The sequence below is a fragment of the Typopeltis vanoorti genome, chromosome 5 (assembly GCF_054136105.1).
Source record: "Typopeltis vanoorti isolate ZY-2024b chromosome 5, IOZ_Tvanoo_1.0, whole genome shotgun sequence".
NCBI lineage: Eukaryota > Metazoa > Arthropoda > Arachnida > Uropygi > Thelyphonidae > Typopeltis > Typopeltis vanoorti.
Window position 1 is genome coordinate 83,706,333 of NC_143553.1, and position 27,588 is coordinate 83,733,920.

At 35.2% G+C, this 27,588-nt stretch overlaps 1 protein-coding gene across 2 annotated transcripts in view; it reads right to left on the minus strand.

Annotated features, from left to right (window-relative positions):
* Positions 1–27,588, minus strand: part of Kdm5 (Lysine demethylase 5) — a 561,081-nt gene that overhangs the window by 369,021 nt on the left and 164,472 nt on the right. For both annotated transcript variants that reach the window (XM_090393222.1, XM_090393221.1), the window contains 3 exons: positions 17,879–17,998; positions 14,672–14,827; positions 5,725–5,817 (listed from right to left, as the gene is read on the minus strand). In XM_090393222.1, the coding sequence (XP_090249348.1) occupies positions 5,725–5,817; positions 14,672–14,827; positions 17,879–17,998 (369 nt within the window). The remainder of the gene's footprint in view (positions 1–5,724; positions 5,818–14,671; positions 14,828–17,878; positions 17,999–27,588) is intronic.

A 27,588-nucleotide genomic window follows, 5' to 3' on the forward strand; every position in this document is an offset into this window, starting at 1 on the left:
AATTGATAATTATATCCTTCATCATTATCCTCCTCAAGAAGAAGTTCCTAGCATTTCAAGTATCATACGTTAAAGGACTATCAGATAAAATTACAAGATTTCTTCGTCAAATTGACCTACAAGTATCCTCCCATCCAGTTCATAAATTAAATTCCTTCCTAGCATCTCTAAAAGAAAAATATCTCTCTCTTTTCCTGGAGTTTACAGGATCTCTTGATCATGCAGCCTTTGTTATTACTGGCAGGCAAGTCAGTCTGCTCATAATTCATCTAGAAGAACATCAAGAGTATATTATACTTCAAGAGTCTGATAAGCCTGGTTTGGCCAGCCACAACTTACCCACTAGACATTGAATTCATTAGAGCAAAACTAAAGTCCTACATTAGTTATTTTCTTCTTGAAAGATTATATAAAGGGAAAGTTGTCAAGCTCACATTTACAGTCCAAACTTCAACAAAAACAATTGCCTTAAACTTCCAATTCTGGGAAGTCATCCTATGTAACATTCATCACTCCTGTGTGCTTCTTAATATTGTTATTATTTAAATTTATTTCCCTGAATGCTAATAGTTTGTAGATGAAGTTATCCTCCTACAGTTGATTGCATATATTGTCATGTACTTGCAATTTTGTGTTGTTCTTATTGTGTTTACCTCTTTTAAACTGTATCGACAATGTCCAGGAAATGATGTAGGCAATGTCTATGAACATTCTACAAATAATAAATATTTTCCTAATATAAGTGTTGCCATTCCATTGCTGTATAATAATTTTATCATTAAGTTATCCACTTACATTTTGATATTTAGATCCATCTGTCAGGGAATTCTGATAAATTTTTCCCAGAGGATCAAGAACAACCTGTACAAATGCTTAAGAGACAAGCTAGGAATCTGGTCAGGCAGTAGGTGGAAGTATTTATACAGTCAACTATAGGTCCAAGAGGAACTTCTTTGTGGAATTTTGGTAAAACATAGAAATGTAGAAGTCTTCCAAAATGGGTCTTCAGTTTTTTTATTGTATCTTCATCCCAGCTGATCACTCTGTTGCACAGATTGTTGATTTGGCTATTGGTAGGGTTTTGAGTAATCTCTTGGTACATGGTTTGATCATGTAAAATTGAGGTGACAGCAGAATGTATGAATGGTGTTTGGAAGATGACAAAGATGTTCATATTTTCACAGGATGTATCAAAAACAAAGCTTTAAAAGAGAATGCTGACAAGACAGAGCTGCTAGCTGAAGAGGTGGGGGATTTGCAATAAAGATGTAGAGCAGTTGAAATAAGTGGAAGAAGAAGAAAGAAAAATGCAAGAAAACAAGAAGCAGAATCACCAAAAAATAACAGTGAAAAAATTGGCAAATGTATTTGCATCAGTTAATAAAGTAATTCATTTTGGTTGATTAAGGAAATGGACACCAACACAAACAGATTTAGCATAGTAGATAGAATGATGTAGGCTGAAATTGCTTATTACAGAGAAATTTATGCAGAAAAATGCAAAATGTGTGGAATAATCTAACATACAGATTTTTAAAGAAACCCATGCCTGCAGTCACTTTACTCTCTTGAAGATAAACCCAAACCTTTCACAAATTATATCTGGTGAACCATCTGCAGAACTCTTTGCAATTCCTGGGTTTGAAGAATTTGTCATTGTTGACTTATTCTCCCCTGCACTTCCTGTGAATCATCCAATTAATAAAGCAATTTGATGAATTATTCTTATTCTATATATTTCCAGCTGATTATTTTCTCTTTCATTATTTATTATAGTACTATATAGATTAATTTTACATTATAATTTGTGCTGTGTATCATTTCACTTATAAACAAAGAGTAAAATTAGTCAAAAAATATAACAAAATAGGTCTCAACATTTTAACATTAATGATTGTTAACATAGCAGGTTGTTGGAACAGAAGCCTGTCATAAGTTGAAGACTGACTGTAGTTATCTGAAGCAGCACAAGTCACTCTAGTACAAGGAATAAAATGGATTTCAAAACATAATTTTTTTGAAATTCCCTCTGATGCTTAGAGGGAATTTTTTTTTAAAAATTAACTATAAGGGTATGATAAGAAAATTGAGAAATATTAACTAGGAGACAGATTTTAATGGATGTGACATTAAGGCAAAAAAAATGGATAATAAGCTTGCAATTTAACATCCAAGTTGATCCACAGATGTAGATTTCATAATAGTACAGTCAGTTGTATCGTAAATGATCTACAAGAGGAAGCATAAAACTAATCAACCATTAATAAAGGATAATAGATATGACAACTAGTGTTAACTAAATTGAAGATTAAATTAAAATTACCACTAACAAAGAAAGCTAAGATTAATCCAAAGGCTTTAAGATATGTAAAAAAAGTACAGATAACAAGAAATAAAAAGCATGGCCAGATGCTCAGGATTATGAAATTTACATCTATGAATCAACTTGGATGTTAAATTTATTACCCATTTTGCCTTAGTCACTTCCATTTAAAGTGACATTAAATAAATCTTGCTTCCATGAGAAGCAAGATTTACCTGATACCTTAATATAGGAGAAGGAAGAAACTACTGATTGCCTTTCCTCCAGCCTTATCATTTGGCAATGATAAGCTTGGAGGAAATAATGATATATTTCCTTTGATGGCAAGCATATATATGTCACAGTAATCAATCTATTTTTAATCACCTTCATTTTAATGTTTGCCATTAAAACTGAATCCATTGATTCACCTGTTTATTTCTTGTTTATGCATCTCTCGTTATTGCGTCCATTTGTATTTTTCATATTATTTTGCATGCTGCTGTATGGCTCCTAGCAATCCTTTAAATTACATCAAAATTGTATGATTTCCTGAGATTAAATTTGTTAGTATTACTTTCCGGCCTTCATGGAGTTTCATTGAAAGACTTATCGCAGCAGAATGAACACTCACAGGCCACAATAACTATTATACTTTGCATTGAATAATACACTCAATGCTGGAACACTCACCACCTACTCCAGCAATGCATTCCGCTCATTCACACAAGCCAAGCAAACAATCTCATGTTTGCAAGGTCATGTGAATAAGGAGCTGAAAGTTCCTTATTCACATAACCTTTGTACAAAGTCCAGGAATGACCTCTCATCATTCGTTATCCTATGCAATAATTCCCCTGTATTAGATAGGCACCTCTCACCAACTTATACATCTCAATCATATCACTCCTCTTGATATCTGCCAAGCTCTGAATATCACATTCAGTGATATTCAGAGTCCTGAGACAGTCTTAGTTATTCACCTCTGTACCCCATCCAATATTTATTATTGCCAATATAGCCAAGTGACCAGATCTGTGCAGAAATTGAAATAGAGATAGATTAATGCTATGTGAATGTCTTATATAATGGAACATCGCCTCCCAATATATACATGCCAGAATTCTTTGCGTTACAGCAGGAATTTTCAGGATAACCCTGACAATTTTCACAGTATGTCTGAACCTTAGATCCTTATCCACCAAGATAACTTTATACTTAACAATGCTGAAATAACATCCCATTCTTCAGCCAAAAGCATCAACCTATTAAAATCCTCTTGTAACAACAACACATTAGAACTTCCTGATGCGGTGTTCAGGATATAGCATCATCATCAGTAAACAGCTAAATATCTCTCTCACATCCTGAACTCACTCTTAGATATATAAATTAAACAATGGTCCCAGAAGAGAATCATCTGGTTACCCCCTACTCAACACACACACACTCGTTACCTTTCTTTTTTGGATCACCGCATCTCCATACACAACTCACTGGCTTCTATCAGTTAATTAACCATGTAGCCAAGTTACCAAATAACTATCCATTCCCCATCCTGTCCAATATCAGCAATACTGCTGCTAGACTTCTGTTGAATAACCAAGTCTTTTGCACTTTCCCACATATACACAGTTAAGTGCCAACACCAGTCCCACAACCTTATTAACATTCCTGTCCTGATTTACCTCACCATGCAGGTGTTCAAAACCAAAATCGATGGAACAGTTTGGTTAATCTTTATACCCATAGTGACGTATGTTTGTAGAAGATGTGTGTTCATGGGACCAGCTTGTATGTTATGAGGGACAAAAAAACTTACGTTCCCAAAAAAACTCCATATGAGACCAGCTTACCATTTCATTGAAAGCAACAAATAAAGATTTCTCAAATCACAGATAGGATTTGAACCAAAGGGCTCATCTTTCCAACCAGTGGAAGTAGTGTGAACCTTTCTTTTAGACATGATTTTACACCAATCTAACTTCTTGTACCTCTTTCTAATTACTGACTTGCAACTTAAATATAGACTATTCATTTTGTGTATAATATCCCAATTACACAATATAATTGTTAGACTTGAAACAGGATTTCTCTTGGTAACTTATCGCATTCATTTTCCAAATCTACAAAACTTAAATACACATTCTGGTTGCATTCTCATCATTCCTCAATGCCATAAACTACAAATATGATCTTAACAATCCCTATTTGGCCTGAACGTAGTTACTTCTCACTCACGATTTTTTAGTCTCCTCTCAAATTATTATTATTATTATTATTATTATTATGTGACACCTCCAGGGAGCCAAAGACTCATTGAGGGAGAGTGTGCCAAGCGCATCAAATGATTGATCCCTTCCACCTACTAACCATGCTCAAACTTGCTTAACTTTTTTTTTTTGCGTGAGCCATTAGTAGCAGAGGCTCTACCAATCAACCAATCTTTGCTGGACAAATATACTAACATAAGACGTATCTAGAGTACTCAGAAAATTTCTTCTGTAATTCTCATATCTGTCTTTTCCTTTTTTAAAGATAGTTAACATGAGAACACTCTCCTGTCATCTAGAAGTACACTTTCTGATAAAGCCTAGTGAATTAAGATGTGTAGCCAACGACTTCACATCGATGAAGTCATTAGCCTCTATATACAAGTAGTCAGTCATGAAACGTTACTTCACATGCAGGTTTTGTTTGCTTACACTTCAATGAAAGATAAAACAAGAATATAATTTCTTGGCAATTTTCATTTATATTATAACCAAGTGAAAACTTTCAAACTCTATCTCCGATCTAGAGTATTTTAATAATAAGGCAATACACCTTTTCACTACTTGTAGATGGGAAATATGATTTCTACATTTATTCAACCTTGGTATCACTTCTAGGTCTGGATCCAGCTGATGAGATCTCAATAAAGGTTTTCTGACTAGAGGCCTTTCCTATTATGCATAGCATTATACATATCCCAAAGGATGCATGCTTTGTATTATGGAATACTAAAGCAACTGAAGTGAAGCCACCGGCCTCTATATATAAGTAGCCCAGTCATGAAGATACTTCGTGCAAGCTTTGTTTGATTACACCTTCTTGACAACTTTAATTTATAACTATGTGAAAAAAACTTACAATGAGAATAAAATAACCAGAGTGGATAAAAGGATGCCATGCTGCTTTAGTGCTCTTCATTCCATCTTGAATAGAGAAACTGAGATATTAAAATTGTCGTACGATAGTAATCCACTAGTCCTTTGGCGCAGACTGACTGTGCTGGAAGTGCAGATATCAACCACATTTAAACTAGTGAGAATTTTGTCGGCAATCAGAAGAAAAATACTTTTTTTTTTTTTTTTTTTTTTTGTATATTTGGGATACAGAAAAGATTTGCTGATTACCAAATAAAAGTAAATATTTCATACCTTCATTCCTGATATATCAGCATTTATGTGCCTCAGAACGGAGCCCTCAAGAACTGGTAAATTATTTAGATTCCATCCAGAGTTCACATATTCCTATGAAAAAAAACAGGAAAATAACGAAAAACATCAATATATCTGAATGCCAACAGTAAGAAAGTAACTGCAGAAAGCATGCCAAACAAATTCTCACTCCAAGTAAAAATTATTCAAATAAAAATTATTTTGCTTCCTATTAAGTGAATTTGAAATCTTGTTAACTTTTTTTTAGAAAAAAAAAAGATAGACAACCATTTTAAAGATATGTGACTAATGTCTCAAGAAAAGTGTATTTTATATGTTGGCCATTTAGATGAATTAAAAAAAAAAAATCTAAATCTCGTCCATCAGATTAAATGGCAAATGCATCATCCACATAGCATATCCAGAGTAAAGATTTGAGAGCAGTTTTGGTAAATGCTTTATTTTCAAAAGGTGCCACACAGAAATTAGCCAGAAGTGGGGAGTAAAGAATTATTGCAGTTCCATTCATATGCTTGAAGATTTTTAATTTCCATGTAAAATAACTCATATAAATTGTAAACTTGATAATTCAGATATGTCTTAGAAAAATGTTTCTATTAAATCAAGAATCTTTTCTTAAAAGGTACATTCATATAAAATACACTTTTCTTGAGACATTACTCTCAAGAAAAGTGTATTTTAACCATGTCTGAATTTTTAAGGATGTTTGCTTTTTGTATACTTAGAGAAATAGTTGGGTATGATAGAAGGGAAGTTTGGTGAAGAACAAACCAGATTCAGGCCAAATAGAGGCTATCAGAATCAGACTTAAAGGCAAATAATTGAGAAATCATGGGAAGATAAAGATCTATATTTGAGTTTTGTAAATCTGGAAAAGCCATATGACATGCTGCTAAGAGAACAGCTATTCGAAATGCTACAGTTATATGATGTCAATAGGGCATTATATCAAGAATACTTAGTCTTTGTTTGAGTTGTAATTCAGCAGTTAGAATTGAAGTACAGGAAGAGGTGTTAAATCTGATGTCAGACAAGGATGTACATTATCCGCTCTGTTATTCATTACCTATATAGATCACATCATGAAGGAAAATGGTATTAAACCTGATATCAAAATTTTAGATGCTAATCTAGCTCTTTACTTTATGCAGATGATGTTATACTTTTAAATAAATTCAATACAAGTCTGCAAGATTCCATGAGTAAACTGAATAATTTTGTAATACATTTAGCACGAAAATCAGCAATAAAAAGACAAAGACAATGGAAATAGGAAGAAGCACTGAAAATATCAACTGCATTTGAAAGGAGAACCTATAGAAAAGTAAAATATTTCAGCTACCTAGGCACAATTTTTAGCGAAGATGGTAAATATGGAAGTAGACAACAAAGCCAGTATGGTAGGAAGTCAAATGAATAAGTTTACAGGGAATAAGAGAGAAGTTATTCAAAACACTATATTAGCTGTATACAAAACAGCGTTCAAACCAATTTTAATTTAAGGAGTTGAGAGCTGGGTTAGAAATAAAACACTTGACCAAAGACTAGATACCACAGATATGAGTCCTGAGAAAGATTAAAGATGTAAACAGATGGCATCAGTAGCAATATCATATTAAAAACAAGGATATTAGGAAAGAACCTGACATTGTTGGTATACAGGAATGTGTTAGCAGAGCTAATCTCAGGTGGTATGGTCACTTAACAGAATGAGAGAAGAAAGAATAGGAAAACAAGTGTTCTCTACAAGGTAGCAGGAAAAAGATGTAGAGAGAAAGACCAAGATATAGGTGGATTGATACAGTAAAAGTGCCTTAGAAGGCAGAAATATAAGATCTGATAATGTTGGAGTCTTGACAAGCAACAGATTGATTTGGAGGAAATTGTAGATAGGAAGTTAGTAATGATGTAAATCTTTCATAAAGTAATATCATAACCTATACACATCTTGAAGATACATGTCGGGAACATGATGATCATATTTCCATGATTTCGATTATTGCTTTTAAAGTAAAAATTAAGTCTTATGAATCTGCATTTGGCCTGAACTCTGCCTGCATTTTCCTTAAACTCTTTAAGTATCCTTCTATAATCTTACTTAGAACACTGATTTCTTTCTACTGATAGATAAAAATGAATGTAATCTACATTCATTTTATCTAATTTTCCTAATTTCAGCTGATTCCAATCATTATTATCATCATTATCAAATTCCTGATATATATACCCTCAAAGGGTGTACAGGATAAGATAATACTACATGAAAAATTTACATCATTACTAACTTCCTATTTACAATTTTCCTTCAAATCAGTCTGTTACTTGTCAACACTCCAACATTATCAGATCTTATATTTCTATCGTCTAAGACACATTGTACCATATCAATCCACCTATATCTTGGTCTTCCTCTGGGTATTTTTCCTGCCAACCTGGCAGAGAACACTTATTTTGCTAATCTTTCCTCTCCCATTCTGTTTAAGTTACCATAGCAAATGCATTCCTGGATGCTGACAATATCAAGTTCTTTCCTAATATCCTCATTTTTAATATGATATTGCCATTAATGTCGTCTGTTCATGCTCCTAATCTTTCTCAGGACTCTCATGTCTGCAGCCTAGTCTTTGGTCAAGTGTTTTAATTCTGACCCAGCTCTTAGATCCATAAGTTAAAATTGGTTTGAACATTATCTTGTATACGACTAATTTAGTGTTTCGGCTAATTTCTCACCTATTCCATATAAATTTAATTCAGTTGACTTCGTACAATACCAGCTTTGTTGATTCTGTTGTCTATTACCACATTTAATTTACAATCTTCACTAAAAATCATGCCCAAGTAGCTAAAATGTTTTACTTGTTCTATAGGTTCTCCATTCACAATGCAGTTTATATTTTCAATGTTACTGCCTTTTTTCATTATCTTTGTCTTTTTAATGCTGGCCTTCATACCATATCTATTACAACAGTTATTCAATTTAGACAGGGAATCTTGCAAAGTTGTAGCAGATATATTTAGAAGTATAACATCATTTGCATAAAGCAAAGACCTGACATTAACATCTCCAATTTTGATACCAGTTTTAATACTGTGTTCCTTCATAATGTAATCCATATAGATAATGAATAACAGAGGGGATAATGTACACCCTTGTCTGCCACCAGATTTAACATTAAACCATCTTCCTGTACTTCCTTCAATTCTAACTGCTGACATAAAACTCAAATAAAGACTAAGTATTGCTTGATATATTGCCCCATTGACACCTTGTAACTAGCCTTCTGAATAGCTCCTCTCTCTCTCTCTCTCTCTCTCTCTCTCTCTCTCTCTCTCTCTTGGCATGTCTTTTCTTTTCTTGCCTTTTCCAGATATACAAAACTTAAATAGAGATCTTTGTTATATTCCCATGATTTCTCCACTATTTGTTGTAAAGTGAAGATCTGATTCTGACAGCCTCTATTTGACCTGAATCCAGCCTGTTCTTCACCAAGCTTCTCTTCCACAATCCTTCTCAACCGTTTCTCAAGTATACTTGCATAGATCTTACCAGGAACACTCAGTAATGAAATGCCACTGTAATTCCCACATTCAGTTTTATTTCCCTTTTTATATATGGGAACTATGGGAGCTCTAATCCAATCATCTGGAATTCATCCCTCTGTCCAGGCTTTCTGAACCATGCAGTGCAGCCACTATAAGACTTTTATACCACCATACTTCAGCATTTCTGGTCGAATATCATCTACTCCTGCTGCCTTTCCACATTTTAAGCCTTTGATGGCTTTTTCTACTTGAAGTATGGATATGTAGTCCTGACTGTATGCCTGGTCAGTGTTTTTTACCACTGTGCTATAACTGCTTGTTTCATTTAGCAATTTTTCGAAGTAATTAATCCATACTTCAAGGATATCTTTTTCTTCTGTTTTCACATCACCTTTATCATCTCTAATTCCTTTTACAGAACTCTTTATTCCATTATTCCATTTCTAAGCTTCTTCAACAACCTCCAGAATATTTTGCCACCTTCTTGATATTTATTTTGTATGTTCTTACCAAAGTCCTCCCATGACTTGTTTTAGCTACTTTTACACAGAGTTTAGCTTTCTTACATTTGTCTCTGTATTCTCTAAGAGCACAAGCTGACTTATTTGCCTGGAACTTTTGATATGCTTTCTTCTTTTCCTTCACTGCCTCTTTAACTTCCTGTGTCCATCATGGAGTTTTGATTTTTTCTATCCTTGCAACGTCAACACATACCTCTCTGGCTGAATCAATTAGTATTTTCTTCAGGGCTTGCCACTGAATCTCCAAGGTTTGGTTCCTGTTCTCAACCTCTTTCATTTTTTCTTGAATAATATTTGTGTATTTTAGTCTACAGTTTACATATGAGAGCTGCTCAACTTTTATTCGCTTTAAAACTTTCGTACTTGTTCTTCTTTTCAATGTGAAATTCAATTTTATCCTGCTGAAGAATAAATAGTGATCACTTCCAATTTCAAATCCTCTGTACACTCTGTTGTCCTGCACCAGGGAGAAAATATCACTATCAACAAGACATTTTTTTATTCCTTGCCTCTTCTATCCATGTGAATTTGTGCACATTTTTATGTCGGAACATGGTGTTAGTAATAACCAGTCCATGTCCTGAGCAGAAATCCATGAGGTATTTGTCATTATTATTAGCTTTGCTCTTTTCTCCAAATTCTCCCAAAATATTTTTGTATGTCTGACAATCATTTCCTACTCTGCTATTTAGATCCTCCATAAGGATCAACTTTTCCTTTTTTCATTGTGTCAGTTGCTTTCTCTAAAGTCTCAAAAACTTCCCCCATTTCTACCTTAGTAGAAGCTTCTTTGTGACCATAGGCACAAATGAGTCTCATTGTCTAGTGCCCCATTCTCATATTTGCCCAGATCACTCTACTTGAGACTACCTGCCATTCAAGAAGATTAGCTTCGTATTTAGTGTTGAATACTATGGCTACTCCTCATTCTAATCTAATTTTCTATATTCAGTAATAATCTAATAATTTAATTTTCATATTCAGCTGATTGAAATACTTAATTTAGATAATGTAAGAGGTAAAATAAAGTTCATGTATATATGAGCCAAATACTTCTGATGAAAATTAAATTTAACTAGCCAAGAAATTATATTCTGGTTTTATCCTTTATCTGTGTGTAAGCAAACAAAGTTTGCTTGCACATAAAGGATAAAATACATTCATGACTAGGCTACTTGCATATAGGAGCTAATAACTTCAAATTAATTGTCTTCGTATTCCAAAACACAAAGCACACACCCACCTTTCAGATGTGAATGCTATGCATTATGGAAAGGACACTACCTACATTAGTTTTGACCTTTATTAAAGTCTCATCAGTGGGAGCTAGATCCAGGAGATGAACTAGGGTTGAATAATGAAGGGTTCTAGTTCCCATATACAAGCAGTAAAAAAGTGTGCGATTTATTAATTGCCTTTGTATTCCATAATGCAAAGCATATACACACCCTTCCAGATGTAAATGCTATGCATTATGGGAAGGGCACTACCCACACTAGTTTTGACCTTTATTAAAGTCAGATCAGTGGGAGCCAAATCCAGGAGAGATACCAAGGGCAAATTAATGCTGAGATCACATAGTTCCTATATACAAGTAATAAAAAGGTGTACAACCTAATTATCACAATTCTCCAGATTAGAGATAGATGTAGAAATTTTTTTTCCCCTCACTTGGTTGCAAATTAATTTAAACTTGCCAAAAATTACATTGTTTCATTCTTTATCTAAGTGTAAGCAAACAAAGTTTGTGTGTGAAGTACTCATCTGATCAGATCTCAATAGAGGTCAAAACTGGTCTAGATAGTGGCCTTTCCCATAATGCAGAGCATTATACACATTGAAATAGCTGTGTGCTTGGATGCTTTGGAATACAAAGGCAATTAATGTGAAGTCACTAAGTTTTACATAGAAGTACCCTAGTCTTAAATATATTTCAAGTGCAAACTTCATTTGCTTTTTTTGGAAAAGGCATATGATAAGGTGCCAAGAGAGAAGCTATTCAATACACTGCAGTTATATGGTGTCAACAGGGCATTATATCAAGCAATACTTAGTCTTTATTTGAGTTGTAAGTCAGCAGTTAGAATTGAAGGAAGTACAGGAAGATGGTTTAATGTTAAATCTGGTGTGAGACAAGGATGTACATTATCCCCTCTGTTATTCATTATCTATATGGATTACATTATGAAGGAAAGTGGTATTAAACATGATATCAAAATTGGAGATGTTAATGTCAGCTCTTTGCTTTATGCAGATGATGTTATACTTCTAAATAAATCCGCTACAAGTCTGCAAGATTCTCTGACTAAATTGAATAGCTGTTGTAATAGATATGGTATGAAGGTCAGCAATAAAAAGACAAAGACAATGAAAATAGGCAGAATCATTGAAAATGTCAACTGTGTTGTGAATGGAGAACCTGTGGAACAAGTAAAACATTTCAGCTATTTAGGCACGATTTTTAGTGAAGATGATGAATTAAATATGGAAATAGACAACAGAATCAGCAAAGCTGGTAAGGTGGGAAGTCAATTGAATAAATTCATATGGAATAAGAGAGAAATTAGCCGGAACACTAAATTAGCTGTATACAAGACAGTGTTCAAACCAGTGTTAACTTATGGATCTGAGAGCTGGGTCAGAAGTAAAACACTTGACCAAAGACTAGAGACTGCAGATATGAGAGTCCTGAGAAAGATTATAGGTGTGAACAGATGGCATCAATGGCAATATCATATTAAAAAATGAGGATATTAGGAAAGAACTTGACATTGTCTGCATCCAGGAATGCGTCAGCAGAGCTAATCTCAGGTGGTATGGTCACTTAAACAGAATTGGCGAGGAAAGATTAGCAAAGCAAGTGTTCTCTGCCAGGTTGGCAGCAAAACGACCCAGAGGAAGAAAAAGATATAGGTGGATTGATACGGTACAAAGTGCCTTAGACGATAGGAATATAAGATCTGATAATGTTGGAGTCTTGACAAGTAACAGACTGATTTGGAGGAAAATTGTAGAAAGGAAGTTAGTAATGATATAATTTTTTCTTATAGTACTATCATATCCTGTACACCCCTTGTGGGTACATGGCAGGAATTTGATGATGATGATGAGAATTTTTTGCCTACTTCAAAACTATCTTTGATAAACATTATGTCAAGGCAGATAATTTATGCTGTTTCATGCAAGCCCATATTTCTCATTAAGATTTGTGCATTCAGTGAGTGATTTTTTTTCCTTCATTAAAATGATATAATGGATGTTTTGGTTTGCTATTTGCAGCATTATGATGTGTCATAGTGATTAAAATATCTGCACATATAATATCATTGTGATAACTTACATATGAAAATTTTCATGTTTTGTTAGAGGTTCTGTGTAAAAGGAACTATTTTTATGTATGATTGCACAGTCTCAATAAGTTTAAGAAAAAACTGTGTTTCAGCCAAATACAGGACATTACTTGTTCCGTAAATTACCAAGTGCAAACATCGTTGTCTATTAGTATTAATTTATTATGAATAATGGACATCTGTTAATAATTACAAATACACTGCTTGGAAGAAGTCAACAGATACCATATTGTGAGGAACAAATGGCCATGGTGCCCACCTTAAGATGTAGAACCTCTTAATGCTTTTGCTGCAATGATTACAGCAATCCTACAGGGCCTACTTTCCATGAGCATACAATAGCAATCAATGAGAATTTTGGACAATTCTTCCTGTAGACATGTAATAAGGATTAGGACTGTTGTGTGTGTGCATGTGGGTCCCTTCACCTTGCCCGCTGCTCCAGTTCCTTCCAGATTTTCAACAGGGTTGAGATCACGGCTCTGTGGAGGTCAGTCATGTCCACAAACCATGCAATTACAGGAGCAGCCTAATGACAAGGTGCATTGTCTTGCTCAAAGAGATAATGGTCAGTTCCATAGAAATGCCACAAAGTAGGAAGCAATGCATTATTCAGAATGTTCATATCCTTCTAGTTCAATGTTCATGGCACCAAAAACAAAGTCCAAGGTCAAACCAGGCAAAACAGGACAATACCATCACAACCCGACCTCCGAATTATATAGTTGGGGTTACGCACTCTGGTAAGAAATTCACCAGCCATCTGCCATAGCCATCCACCTGCCCGGTAGAGGGTGTAGCACAATCCGTTGCTCCATAACACAGCTTTCCAAGCTTCCCCTTCCCACTGAAGACTGCATGTTGCTTTGGGTAATATGGGGCTTGGTAGGGAATGTTTTCTGTGCAGATTTATGTTTAGCACAGATTTACTTTTTATCTTTTGCAGCACCCTACAGTCACATTCAGTGAGTTAGTGGGTTGTCCACTGTGAGAAGCATGTGGAGTTGACTCCTGCACTTCCATCTCAGTATGGCATCACTGATTGTTGACCAAGAATGGCCCAATTTGTCAACAATTTGCCGAACAGATAGGCTTGCAACATAGCACCCTATCACAATGCCTCTTTCTCACAATCATTTCACCCAGACACAGTTGCACCGACTTAGGAGCATCATATTCCTCCCGTTTATACTAGCTACAAACACTTGTTGCACTGTGTGATGCATCTTTTCCATGGGGTGTCCTATTAAGTGTATCTATTAACAGAGAACTGCATGGGAAGATAAGGATTAAAATTGGCCAAAAAAGCCATAGTTGGCTTTTTGCATTCTTCACAGAATATGGGGAAATTTCTACCAGTTATTAGTTTCATCCTTAAGCAATATGTAGAAGCTTAAACATAAAATAATGATTTCATGTTATGGATATTACATATTTCTTACATCACTGTTAATTCTGAGCATGTGCAATCTAAATTACTTTTACATTAACATTAAATGTTACAGTTCTTACCTCATCACTTGACAAAATATTTTTTGTTTTCTTAGTAGGAAAACCAGATCCATGATCCATTGTATGAAGATCGGCTCCATATTCAACTGTTACATCCTCATCTACAGCATTCACTATACGCCAAAACTCTTTTTCAACACGAGAACAAGGTATTTTCTTTAAAAAAACAAAAGTGTATATAAAATAACTGATTAATATCATTATCAATTATAGATCTAATTCATGAAAGAATTTAATTTCTGTTTTAATAAATTGGCTAACATTTTTTTTTTTTTTATTTAAATAGCCTTTATCTATTATTAAACTGAATACAGAAATTAAGTGCATGCCTTAAATTAAATAACTTATTTTCTTAAAGAGCTAGAGTTTAATGTATAGTCTTTTAGTTTCAGTAAACAATCTTATGGGTGGGAGAAAGAAAAAGTTTTGAAAAATGGACTGATGTAAAATCAACTCCTGCATTTTTATGATTTTTTTAGCATCATCAAATTCCTGACATGTACTCTCAAGGAGTATACAGGATATGATAGCACTACATGAAAAATGTACATCATTACTAACAACCTATCTACAATTTTCCTCAAAATCAATCTGTTACCTGTCCAGACTCCAACATTATCAGATCTTATATTTCTGTCTTCTGGCACTTTTACCATATCAATCAACCTATATCATGGTCTTCCTCTCGTCTTTTTCCTGCCAACCTGGCTAAGAACAATCTTTCCTCCCCCATTCTGTGGGACATTATATCAAGTATTGGTTAATATAATGTCTCACTGACACCATACAACTGTAGTGTTTTAAATAGCTTCTCTCTCTTGGCACCTTACCAAGTGCCTTTTCCAGATCTACAAAACTTACATACAGATCTTTGTTATATTCCCATGATTTCTCAACTATTTGTCTTGAAGTGAAAATCTGATCCTGACAGCCTCTATCTGGCCTGAAACAGCTTGTTCTTCATCAAGCTTCCCTTCCACAATCCTTCTCAACTGCGATTTTTTTTATTCCAATGTCAATCATAGCAAATTATAGCAAGTCTGTGGGTAGGCTGCACAACGTAAAATACCAATGCCAAGTTTGTCATGAAAGATAAATCCCAATTGCTATGGGATGTTGGAAGATGAAGGAAATGTATGTTCATGCATGTTGAGGAGATTGAGAAACTTTCTCAAAACACTTTACTGGACTTTTTTGCCTGATTATTAAATGTGCCCTAACTCATAGACAATTAGAAGCTGGGAAATGGGTATAATTTGTTTGACATTTTGAATTTTTTTTTAAAAAAAAAGAAAAATAAATAAATTTTTAAGAAATATTTCTTGATCATCAAGTACACTGAATATATGAAAATTATCTTCTACTGTAATGACAAACATATGTCTGAATATCACCCACAACTTGACTCAACATCAATTTTCTTTAGATGCAAATGTTTACAACCTAAGTTACAAATAACAAATTAAAGCAAACAAAATAACAAATCACAAAGAACAATTGGTACAATAAATATGTAACATTTTCTAAATATCACTGATCTCCGACATCTCTCCCAGAGTTATCTGAAAGGTTGATGCTATGAGTAATGAGATGAAATCTGGGAGTGTGTAATATTTTCTGTCAATCCCAAAATTTTCTTTTCATAACAACAGCACTTGATTAACAATTCCATTTGGTTCTACATTATTGAATGATGAAAAGACTTATCATGAGTATCCCCTGAGCTGAGGTCACTTCTCATCATAGGAAAGTGAGATTTTTGTAGCTGATGCCTTTCATATTGGTATTTTTCATGAGGATATTACTATGTAGAAGATATACTAATTAAAGTAATTTAATACCTCCAATATTTTGACAAGTCAAATTTTGATCATCAGTGAATAATATACAGAACAATACTTGCACCCAGGTACTACACTGGGTGAGAAAATGAAACGGCAATATCGTCATTCCATAATGTGGGAAACAAAAGCACAACTTCGGTACACCTAAGGCTCTCCGCATACACAAACACCATGAGGCATTAATAAACTGGCACCATTCGCACGCTACCTGCCAATACAAATAACTCCACACTTGATGCTGACCTGTGGACAATCTCACAGACACTGCCATCACTTCTAGAGCTAAAGAATGCCAAACAATAAGAAGTTGGCAGATCAACAGATTTGCCTGTCTATTCAGAAACATTACTTCTAAGCCTTCACTAACCACAAGAAAATACCATAGTAAACTTTTCTTCCTTCATCCCTTAGAATCCTCAGTTATGACCATAACTATACACACTTCACCCTTAACACTTTCATTGCCAAGCTGAAAATTGGAATTTCGTGTGGTGGCCAATTTTTTTTTTATTTTTTAATTTAGTTAGTGACGTCCACGCGATAACGTGTGACCGGCCGAACGGTGAGAACTTGCATCACGCGATATCGCGTGGTTGGCGTTGAACTTTCGGCTGTATCAACAAAAAACTCATGATATATATATATATATATATATAACAACCTATTTTTCTACCCACTGCAGGGTGAAGACCGCACCCATTGAGAGAGGTTTGGGTCTACTACTTCCATGGCGACCCAGTCCATATTGGAAGAGTATATTATCCATACTTGGGTGAATGAATGTATGAAGGTGGAAGATAATCACAAACATCCATGCCTACGTGATATATATATATATGCCAGCCTGGTTGGCTGAGTGGATAGTACACCTGCACTCCAACCAAGGTCATGGGCATGAGTCCCACTGTGGATGTGAGTGCTTGTAAAAGCCTGCTCTAGACGAGCTTATATAGCTTGTTTGCTGGCCAGTTCAGCTGAGAGGTTAGCATACCCACTCTCAGACCAAGAGACTGTAGGTTCGAATCCCATCATGGGATTCAAACAATCAAGGCTTTTCCAGGTGTTAGACCATAGTCCTGCTTATTGGAGACCTGAAATGACCAAACATGGAACAAAAAGTTCCATGTCACTAGGGGTTTGCAAACTATGCAAAAAATCAATTCAAAAAAAAAAAAAAAAAAAAAAAAAAAAAAAAAAAAAAAAAAAAATTATATATAAAATTAATAAAAGATAGGAGTCAAAAAAAAATACTTAGCCCATCCACAGTACAAAATATACTATAGGTTTGCAAATGACCTTTCGTGGGTGAGAGCAACATAAAAATATAAGAAAAGAAGAAAAAAAAGATCAAAAAGAAACTTACATGTACTGGTAAGTTGAAATAATTACTTTTAAATTCATCAGCTTTCTCACCAAACTCTTGAAGAGTGTACTCTTTTTGGGCCTGCTCAAATCCAAAAGCCTCTTGTGGTTTGTAGACTTCCTGTTAATATCAACACAAAACAAGTTAGAACAAAAAAAATTTTTAAAAAAAAGTAATTTTTATTCTTTTCAGTAGTTCTAAAATATTAACACTCAAATGCCATTTATCAGTATTGTTCATCATCATCAAATTCCTGCCATGTACCCTCAAGGAGTGTACAGGATATAGTACTATATGAAAAAAAATTACATCATTACTAACTTCCTATCTACAATTATCCTCCAAATCAGTCTGTTACTTGTCAAGACTCCAACATTATCAGATCTCATATTTCTGTCGTCTAAGGCACATTGTACCATATCAATCCACCTATATCTTGGTCCTCCTCTGGGTCGTTTTTCCTGCCAACTTGGCAGAGAACACTTGTTTTGCTAATCTTTCTTCGCCCATTCTGTTTAAGTGACCATACCACCTGAGATTAGCTCTGCTGACGCATTCCTGGATGCTGACAATGTCAAGTTCTTACCTAATATCCTCGTTTTTAATATGATACTGCAATTGATGCATTCACACCTATAATCTTTCTCTGGACTCTCATATCTGCAGTCTCTAGTCTTTGGTCAAGTGTTTTACTTCTGACCCAGCTCTCAGATCCATAAGTTATAACCAGTTTTATAGCTAATTTAGTGTTCTGACTAATTTCGCTCTTATTCCATATGAATTTATTCAATTGACTTCCCACCATACCAGCTTTGTTGATTCTGTTGTCTATTTCTATATTTAGTTTACCATCTTCACTAAAAATCATGCCTCAGTAGCTGAGTTATGGAACAAGTGGAAACAAGTGATGGAACAACCTGTAGAACAAGTTTTACTTGTTCCACAGGTTGTCCATTCAACAACACAATTGACATTTTCAATGATTCTGCCTATTTTCATTGTCATTGTCTTTTAATGCTGACCTTCATACTGTATCTATTACAACAGTTATTCAATTTAGTCAGAGAATCATCTTGCAGACTTGTAGCTGATTTATTTAGAAATATAACATCATCTGCATAAAGCAAAGAGCTGACATTAACATCTCCAATTTTGATATCATGTTTACTACCACTTTCCTTCATAATGTGATCCATATAGATAATGAATAACAGAGGGGATAATGTATATCCTTGTCTCACACCAGTTTTAACATTAAACCATCTTCCTGTACTTCCTTCAATTCTAACTGCTGACTTACAACTCAAATAAAGACTAAGTATTGCTTGATATAATGCCCCATTGACACCATATAACTGTAGCGTATTGAATAGCTTCTTTCTTGACACCTTGTCGTATGCCTTTTCCAGATCTACAAAACTTAAATACAGATCTTTGTTATATTCCCATGCTTTCTCAACTATTTGTCGTAAAGTGGAGGTCTGATTCTGACAGCCTCTATTTGGCCTGAATCCAGATAGTTCTTCACCAAACTTTTCTTCCACAATTCTTCTCAACCGTTTCTCAAGTATACTGGCATAAATCTTGCCTGGAACACTCAGTAGCAAAATACCTCTAATTCTCACATTCAGTTCTATTTCCCTTTTTATATATGGGTACTATTAGAGCTCTACTCCAATAATCAGGATTCATCCCTCTGTCCAGGCATTCTGAACTATGCAGTGCAGCCACTATAAGACTCTTATACCACCATACTTCAGCATTTCTGGTCAAATATCATCTACTAGCTGCCTTTCCACATTTCAAGCCTTTGATGGCATTTTCTACTTCAAATATGGATATGTATTCCTGACTGCATGCCTAGTCGGCGTTTTTTTACTAGTGTGCTGTCATCACTGCTTGTTTCATTTAGCAGTTTTTCAAAGTAATTACTCCATACTTCAAGGATATATTTTTCTCCTGTTTTCATGTCACCTTTATCATCTCTAACTGTGCTTAAGGGTCAAAGCTGTATAACTGAGAGGAGACCTCCACATAGCCTTTAAAGGAATGCGGAGAACCGACCAGGGCTTCTGACCTAATGTCCAATCCTCACCTTCTCGTGGTGCACCCTGTTGGGTATCTACTTTGATACTGAACGAACGAGGATGGGCTGGCAATTTGGGATTTAGCCGACCAAATTGTATTCTTATTGGTTAAACCAAAATAAAAAATGATGGTACAACATGACAAAATTTCATGCCGGCTGGGGCGTCGCCCGGTTAAACAAGGAACCCGTTGTTTTCGCCAGGGAACAGAGCGAACAGCGAAAAGTCAGCTACTGGAACAAATCTGAAAACAAACCCCAACTCAACATCACCAGAGTTAAAGATCGGTACTATCAACGTAAGAAGCCTGAATGGCAAAGAAATGGAGCTAGCTGAGGAATTAGATAAGTACCAGATCGACATAATAGGGGTGACTGAAACAAAAAAGACCAAAACTGGTGAGATCTTTCTGAGCAATAAATACAAAATGTTATATTCAGGCAATAACAATCAAGGAAAAGAAGGAGTAGCCATAGTATTCAACACAAAATACGAGGCTAATCTTCTTGAATGGCAGTCAGTCTCAAGTAGAGTAATGTGGGCAAATATGAGAATGGGGAACTGGACAATGAGACTTATTTGTGCCTATGGTCCCACAGAAGGTTCTACTAAGGTAGAAGTGGAGGAATTTTTTGAGGCTTTAGAAAAAGCAACTGACATAATGAAAAAGGGAAAGTTAGTCCTTGTTGGGGATCTAAATAGTAGAGTAGGAAATGATTGTGAGACATACAAAAATATTTTGGGAAAATTTGGAGAAAAGAGCAAAGCTAATAATAATAATGGCAAATATCTGTTGGATTTCTGCTCAGGACATGGACTGGTTATTACTAACACCATGTTCCAACATAAAAATGTGCACAAATTCACATGGAGAGAAGAGGCTAGGAATAAGAAAAGTCTCATTGACTATGTTATTGTTGATAGTGATGTTTTCTCCCTGGTGCAGGACACCAGAGTGTACAGAGGATTTGAAATTGGAAGTGATCACTATTTAGTCTTGAGCAGGATAAAATTGAATTTCATATCGAAAAGAATAACATGTAAGAAAGTTTTAAAGCGAATAAAAGTTGAGCAGCTCTCAGATGTAAACTGTAGACTAAAATACAGAAATATTATTGAAAAGAAAATGAAAGAGTTTGAGAACAGGAATCAAACCTTGAAGATTCAGTGGCAAACTCTGAAGAAAACATTGATTGATTCTGCCAGAGAGGCATGTGGTGAGGTTGTGTGCAAAGATAAAAAAATCAGAACTCCCTGGTGGACACAGGAAGTTAAAGAGGCAGTGAAGGAAAAGAAGAAAGCATATCAAAAGTTCCTGGCAAATAAGTCAGCTTTTACTGTTACAGAATACAGAGACAAATGTAAGAAAGCTAAACAGTGTGTAAAACTAGCTAAACAAAAGTCATGGGAGGACTTTGGCAAGAATATAGAAAATAAATATCAAGAAGGTGGCAAAATATTCTGGAGGTTGTTGAAGAAGCTTAGGAATGAAGGAAAGAGTGCTGTAAAAGGAATTAGAGATGATAAAGGTGAAATGAAAACAGGAGAAAAAGATATCCTTGAAGGTTGGAGTAATTACTTTGAAAAACTGCTAAATGAAACAAGCAGTGATGACAGCACAGTGATAAAAAACACTGACCAGGCATGCAGTCAGGAATACATATCCATACTTGAAGTAGAAAAAGCCATCAAAGGCTTGAAATGTGGAAAGGCAGCAGGAGTAGATGATATTCGACCAGAAATGCTGAAGTATGGTGGTATAAGAGTCTTACAGTGGCTGCACTGCATAGTTCAGAAAGCCTGGACAGAGGGACGAATTCCCGATGATTCGAGTAGAGCTCTCATAGTACCCATATATAAAAAGGGAAATAAAACTGAATGTGAGAATTACAGAGGTATTTCCCTACTGAGTGTTCCTGGCAAGATCTATGCAAGTACACTTGAGAAACGGCTAAGAAGAATTGTGGAAGAAAAGCTTGGTGAAGAACAAGCTGGATTCAGGCCAAATAGAGGCTGTCAGGATCAGATATTCACTTTATGACAAATAGTCGAGAAAGCATGGGAATATAACAAAGATCTGTATTTAAGTTTTGTCGATTTGGAAAAGGCATATGACAAGGTGCCAAGAGAGAAGCTATTCAATACGCTGAGGTTATATGGTGTCAATGGGGCATTATATCAAGCAATACTTAGTCTTTATTTGAGTTGTGAGTCAGCAGTTAGAATTGAAGGAAGTACAGGAAGATGGTTTAATGTTAAATCTGGTGTGAGACAAGGATGTACATTATCCCCTCTGTTATTCATTATCTATATGGATCACATTATGAAGGAATGTGGTATTAAACCTGATATCAAAATTGGAGATGTTAATGTCAGCTCTTTGCTTTATGCGGATGATGTTATACTTCTAAATAAATCCGCTACAAGTCTGCAAGATTCTCTGACTAAATTGAATAGCTGTTGTAATAGATATGGTATGAAGGTCAGCAATAAAAAGACAAAGACAATGAAAATAGGCAGAATCATTGAAAATGTAAACTGTGTTGTGAATGGAGAACCTATGGAACAAGTAAAACATTTCAGCTACTTAGGCACAATTTTTACTGAAGATGGTAAACTAAATATAGAAATAGACAACAGAATCAGCAAAGCTGGTATCGTGGGAAGTCAATTGAATAAATTCATATGGAATAAGAAAGAAATTAGTCGGAACACTAAATTAGCTGTATACAAGACTGTGTTCAAACCAATTTTAACTTATGGATCTGAGAGCTGGGTCAGAAGTAAAACACTTGACCAAAGAGTAGAGACCGCAGATATGAGAGTCCTGAGAAAGATTAGAGGCGTGAACAGATGGCATCAATGGCAATATCATATTAAAAATGAGGATATTAGGAAAGAACTTGACATTGTCAGCATCCAGGAATGCGTTAGCAGAGCTAATCTCAGATGATATGGTCACTTAAATAGAATGGGAGAGGAAAGATTAGCAAAACAAGTGTTCTCTGCCAGGTTGGCAGGAAAACGACCCAGAGGAAGACCAAGATATAGGTGGATTGATACGGTACAAAGTGCCTTAGACGATAGAAATATAAGATCTGATAATGTTGGAGTCTTGACAAGTAACAGACTGATTTGGAGGAAAATTGTAGATAGGAAGTTAGTAACGATGTAATTTTTTCATGTAGTACTGTCATATCCTGTACACCCCTTGAGGGTACACGGCAGGAATTTGATGATGATGATGATGAACTCCTTTTACGGCACTCTTTCCTCCATTCCTAAGCTTCTTCAACATATTTATTTTCAATGTTCCTGCCAAAGTCCTCCCATGACTTTTGTTTAGCTAGTTTTACACATTGTTTAGCTTTCTTACATTTGTCTCTGTATTCTCTAAGAGCACAAGCTGATTTATTTGCCAGGAACTTTTGATATGCTTTCTTCTTTTCCTTCACTGCCTCTTTAACTTCCACCATGGAGTTCTAATTTTTCTATCCTTGCAGACAACTTCACCACATGCCTCTCTAATTGAATCAATCAGGGTTTTCTTCAAGGCTTGCCACTGAATCTCCAAGATTTGGTTTCTGTTCTCAAACTCTTTCATTTTTTCTTCAATAATCTTTATCCTGCTCAAGACTAAATTAGTCTACAGTTCACATCTGAGAGCTGCTCAACTTTTATTCGCTTTAAAACTTTCTTACATGTTATTCTTTTCAATATGAAATTCAATTTTATCCTGCTCAAGACTAAATAGTGATCACTTCCTATTTCAAATCCCCTGTACATTCTGGTGTCCTGCACCAGGGAGAAAACATCACTATCAACAATAACATAGTCAATGAGACTTTTCTTATTCCTAGCCTCTTCTCTCCATGTGAATTTGTGCACATTTTTATGTTGGAACATGGTGTTAGTAATAACCAGTCCATGTCCTGAGCAGAAATCCAACAGATATTTGCCAATATTATTAGCTTTGAACTTTTCTCCAAATTTTCCAAAAATATTTTTGTATGTTTGACAATCACTTCCTACTCTGCTATTTGGATCCCCAACAAGGACCAACTTTTCCTTTTTCATTGTGTCAGTTGCTTTTTCTAAAGCCTCAAAAAATCCTCCACTTTTACCTTAGCAGAACCTTCTGTGGGACCATAGGCACAAATAAGTCTCATTGTCCAGTTCCCCATTCTCATATTTGCCCTACTCTACTTGAGACTGACTGCCATTCAAGAAGATTAGCCTCGTATTTTGTGTTGAATACTATGGCTACTCCTTCTTTTCCTTGATTGTCACTGCCTGAATATGACATTTTGTATTTATTGCTCAGAAAGATATCACCAGTTTTTGTCTTTTTTGTTTCAGTCACCCATATTATGTCGATCTGGTACTTATCTAATTCCTGAGCTAGCTCCATTTCTTTGCCATTCAGGCTTCTTATGTTGATAGTACCAATCTTTAACTCTGATGATGTTGGGTTGGGATGTGTTTTCAGATTTTTCCAAGTAGCAGATTTTTCGCTGTTCGCCCTGGTTCCCTGGCGAAAACAACGGGTGGCTTGGTTAACCGGGCGACGCCCCATTTTTATTTTGGTTTAACCAATAAGAATACAATTTGGTCGGTGGATCACCAATTAAATTGTTGCCACGTGCCAGAAGATTAATTACTAAAATATTATTAAATAATTCTTTAAAGATAATTATTTCATTGGTGGTCATAAAATAATAGTCTCCCGAACTTTTTGGAAAGAGACAGTCATTTCGATTTAAATTTGGCCGATGTAAAAGGGCTTTGCAACTTTCTTTAAAAAGGCATTCATATTTAAACCTACATCTGTGGAGAATACAAGCTTTATCCCACTGAATATTATGATTAGTGTCAATGCTATGTTGTGCTAGACCAGACTTATGAGGTTTCATGTATTCGATATAATATTGATGTTCCTTCATTTATTTTCCACAGAACGGCCTGTTTGTCCAAAATAGGATAAAATGAATGTGAATAGGATAAATATAAACACCAGCCAATTATAGAGGTGACATTTTGTCTTTTGTAGATTGGCAACAAGTGAGAAATTTTGTTGATAGGAAAATGTGGGAATAAGATGATACTTCTTCAAAATTCTGCCTATAGGTTCTGAGATGCCTGAAATGTAAGGGATTGGAACTCTGTGGTCTGTTGAAGAATCTTGAAGTGTTGGAACATAGGAGTCAATTATCTGTTGGATCTGATTAGGGCTGTAACCATTAGATTCTATTAACTTTTTTATAGTGAAAAGTTCTTGTTGTAAGGTTGATGGAAAGGAGCACACTTTATGTGCTCTATTAATTAAAGATTTGATAATGCCAATTTTTTGAGAGGTGTGATGAGCAGACTTTTGATGAATGTATCTGCCAGTAAAAGTAGGTTTTCGATAGACACTTGTAGACAAATTACCAGAGGATGTGCGTGTAAGGAGGATGTCCCAGAATGATAAACTACCAGACTTTTCTTATTCCATGGTGAACTGAATGCATGGGTGAAAGCTATTTATCTGTTGTAGAAATGTGGTAAGCTCCTCTACACCATGTGGTCAATTAGCAAAAACATCATCGACATAACAAAACCAAAGAGAGGGTTGGGGATGAGTGGATGAAAACAAGGTCTCTTCCAAATGTTTCAAAAAATAGTTTGCCAAACGTGGAGACAGAGGGCTACCCATGGTAGTACCTTCAACTTGTTTGTAGATCTTGTTTTTTCAGCAGAAATAATCTGAATGTATAACTAATTCAAAAATCTTTGCAATATCTGGAGGGTAATCATCATATAGTAAGTTGACCATGTCCACTAATGGAATATTGGTATCATGGATAAGACTGACTATGAGAGAAAAGTAACCAGCCTTTTACAAGACACCTCCACCTATCAAGAAATCAGTCATAATCCTACAAATTCGTAAATTAAACCATTAAATAAGTTGCTTGATGTAGCCATCAGTTGGGATCAAAACTTCGTGGACAAAGTGGGCATTCATTTTGGAAGAACTCCTCACTTATATGGCCTCCCAAAAATCCATAAATATGCTATCCAATAAGACCCATCGTGAATTGTATCGACTCTCCCACTTATCGAATTGCTAAATTTTGTCATGTTCATTAACTGCCCTTACTGGACGTTCTAGATCTTTCATCAAAATCCAACACATTTTCTTGAAAAAAGCAAGGATGTTCAAATCAAAGAGTCTGACTTATTAGTCAGTTTTGATATTGTTTCCCTTTTTACCAATATTCCAATAGCGGACACAGTCAACTTACTATATGATGATTACCCTACGGATATTGCAAAGATGTTTGAATTCATTATACATTCAGGTTATTTCAGCTGGAAAAACAAGATCTACAAACAAGTTGAAGGTACTGCCATGGGTAGCCCTCTGTCTCCAGCTTTGGCAAACTATTTTTTGAAACATCTGGAAGGCACCTTGTTTTCGTCCCCAACCCTCTCTTTGGTTTCGTTATGTCGATGATGTTTTTGTGATGCTGAAGAGGAACTTACCACATTTCTACAACAGATAAATAGCCTTCACCCATGCATTCAGTTCACCATGGAAAAAGTCTGGTAGTTTATCATTCTGGGACATCCCCTTACACGCACATCCTCTTTGTCTATAAGTGTCTATCGAAAACCTACTTTTACTGGCAGATACATTCATCAAAAGTCTGCTCGTCACACCTCTCAAAAAATTGGCATTATCAAATCTTTAATTAATAGAGCACATAAAGTGTGCTCCTCTCCATCAACCTTACAACAAGAACTTTTCACTATAAAAAAGTTAATAGAATCTAATTACATCCCTAATCAGATCCAACAGATAATTGACTCCTATGTTCCAACACCTCAAGATTCTTCAAAAGACCGCAGAGTTCCAATCCTTGGCATTTCAAGCATCTCAGAACCTATAGGCAGAATTCTGAAGAAGTATCATCTTATTCCCACATATTTTCCTATCAATAAAATTTCTCACTTGTTGCCACCTACAAAAGACAAACTGTCACTTCTGTCATTGGCTGGTGTTTACCAGATTCCATGTGAATGCAATTTATCCTATTTTGGACAAACAGGCCGTTCTGTGGGAAAAAAATAAAGGAACATCAATATTATATCGAATACATGAAACCTCATAAGTCTGGTCTAGTACAACATAGCATTGACACTAATCATAATATCCAGTGGGATAAAGCTTGTATTCTCCAAAGATATAGGTTTAAATATGAACGGCGTTTTAAATAAAGTTGCAAAGCCCTCTTGCATCGGCCCAATTTAAATCGAAATGACTGTCTTTCTCTCCAAAAAGGTTGGGAGATTTATTTTATGTAACCATCAATGAAATATAATAAATTTAGTTTAATCCTTTATCCAAGTGTGAGCAAACAATGTTTGCACCTGAAAGTAGCTTCAGGATGTAGGTTTAAATATGAATGCCTTTTTAAATAAAGTTGCAAAGCCCTCTTACATCGGCCGAATTTAAATCGATATGACTCTCTCTCTCTCTCCAAAAAGTTTGGGAGACTTATTTTATGTAACCAGATAAAGGATTAAACTAAATTTATTATAGTCTAACCAAGGGAAAAATAAACTTTCAACATCAAT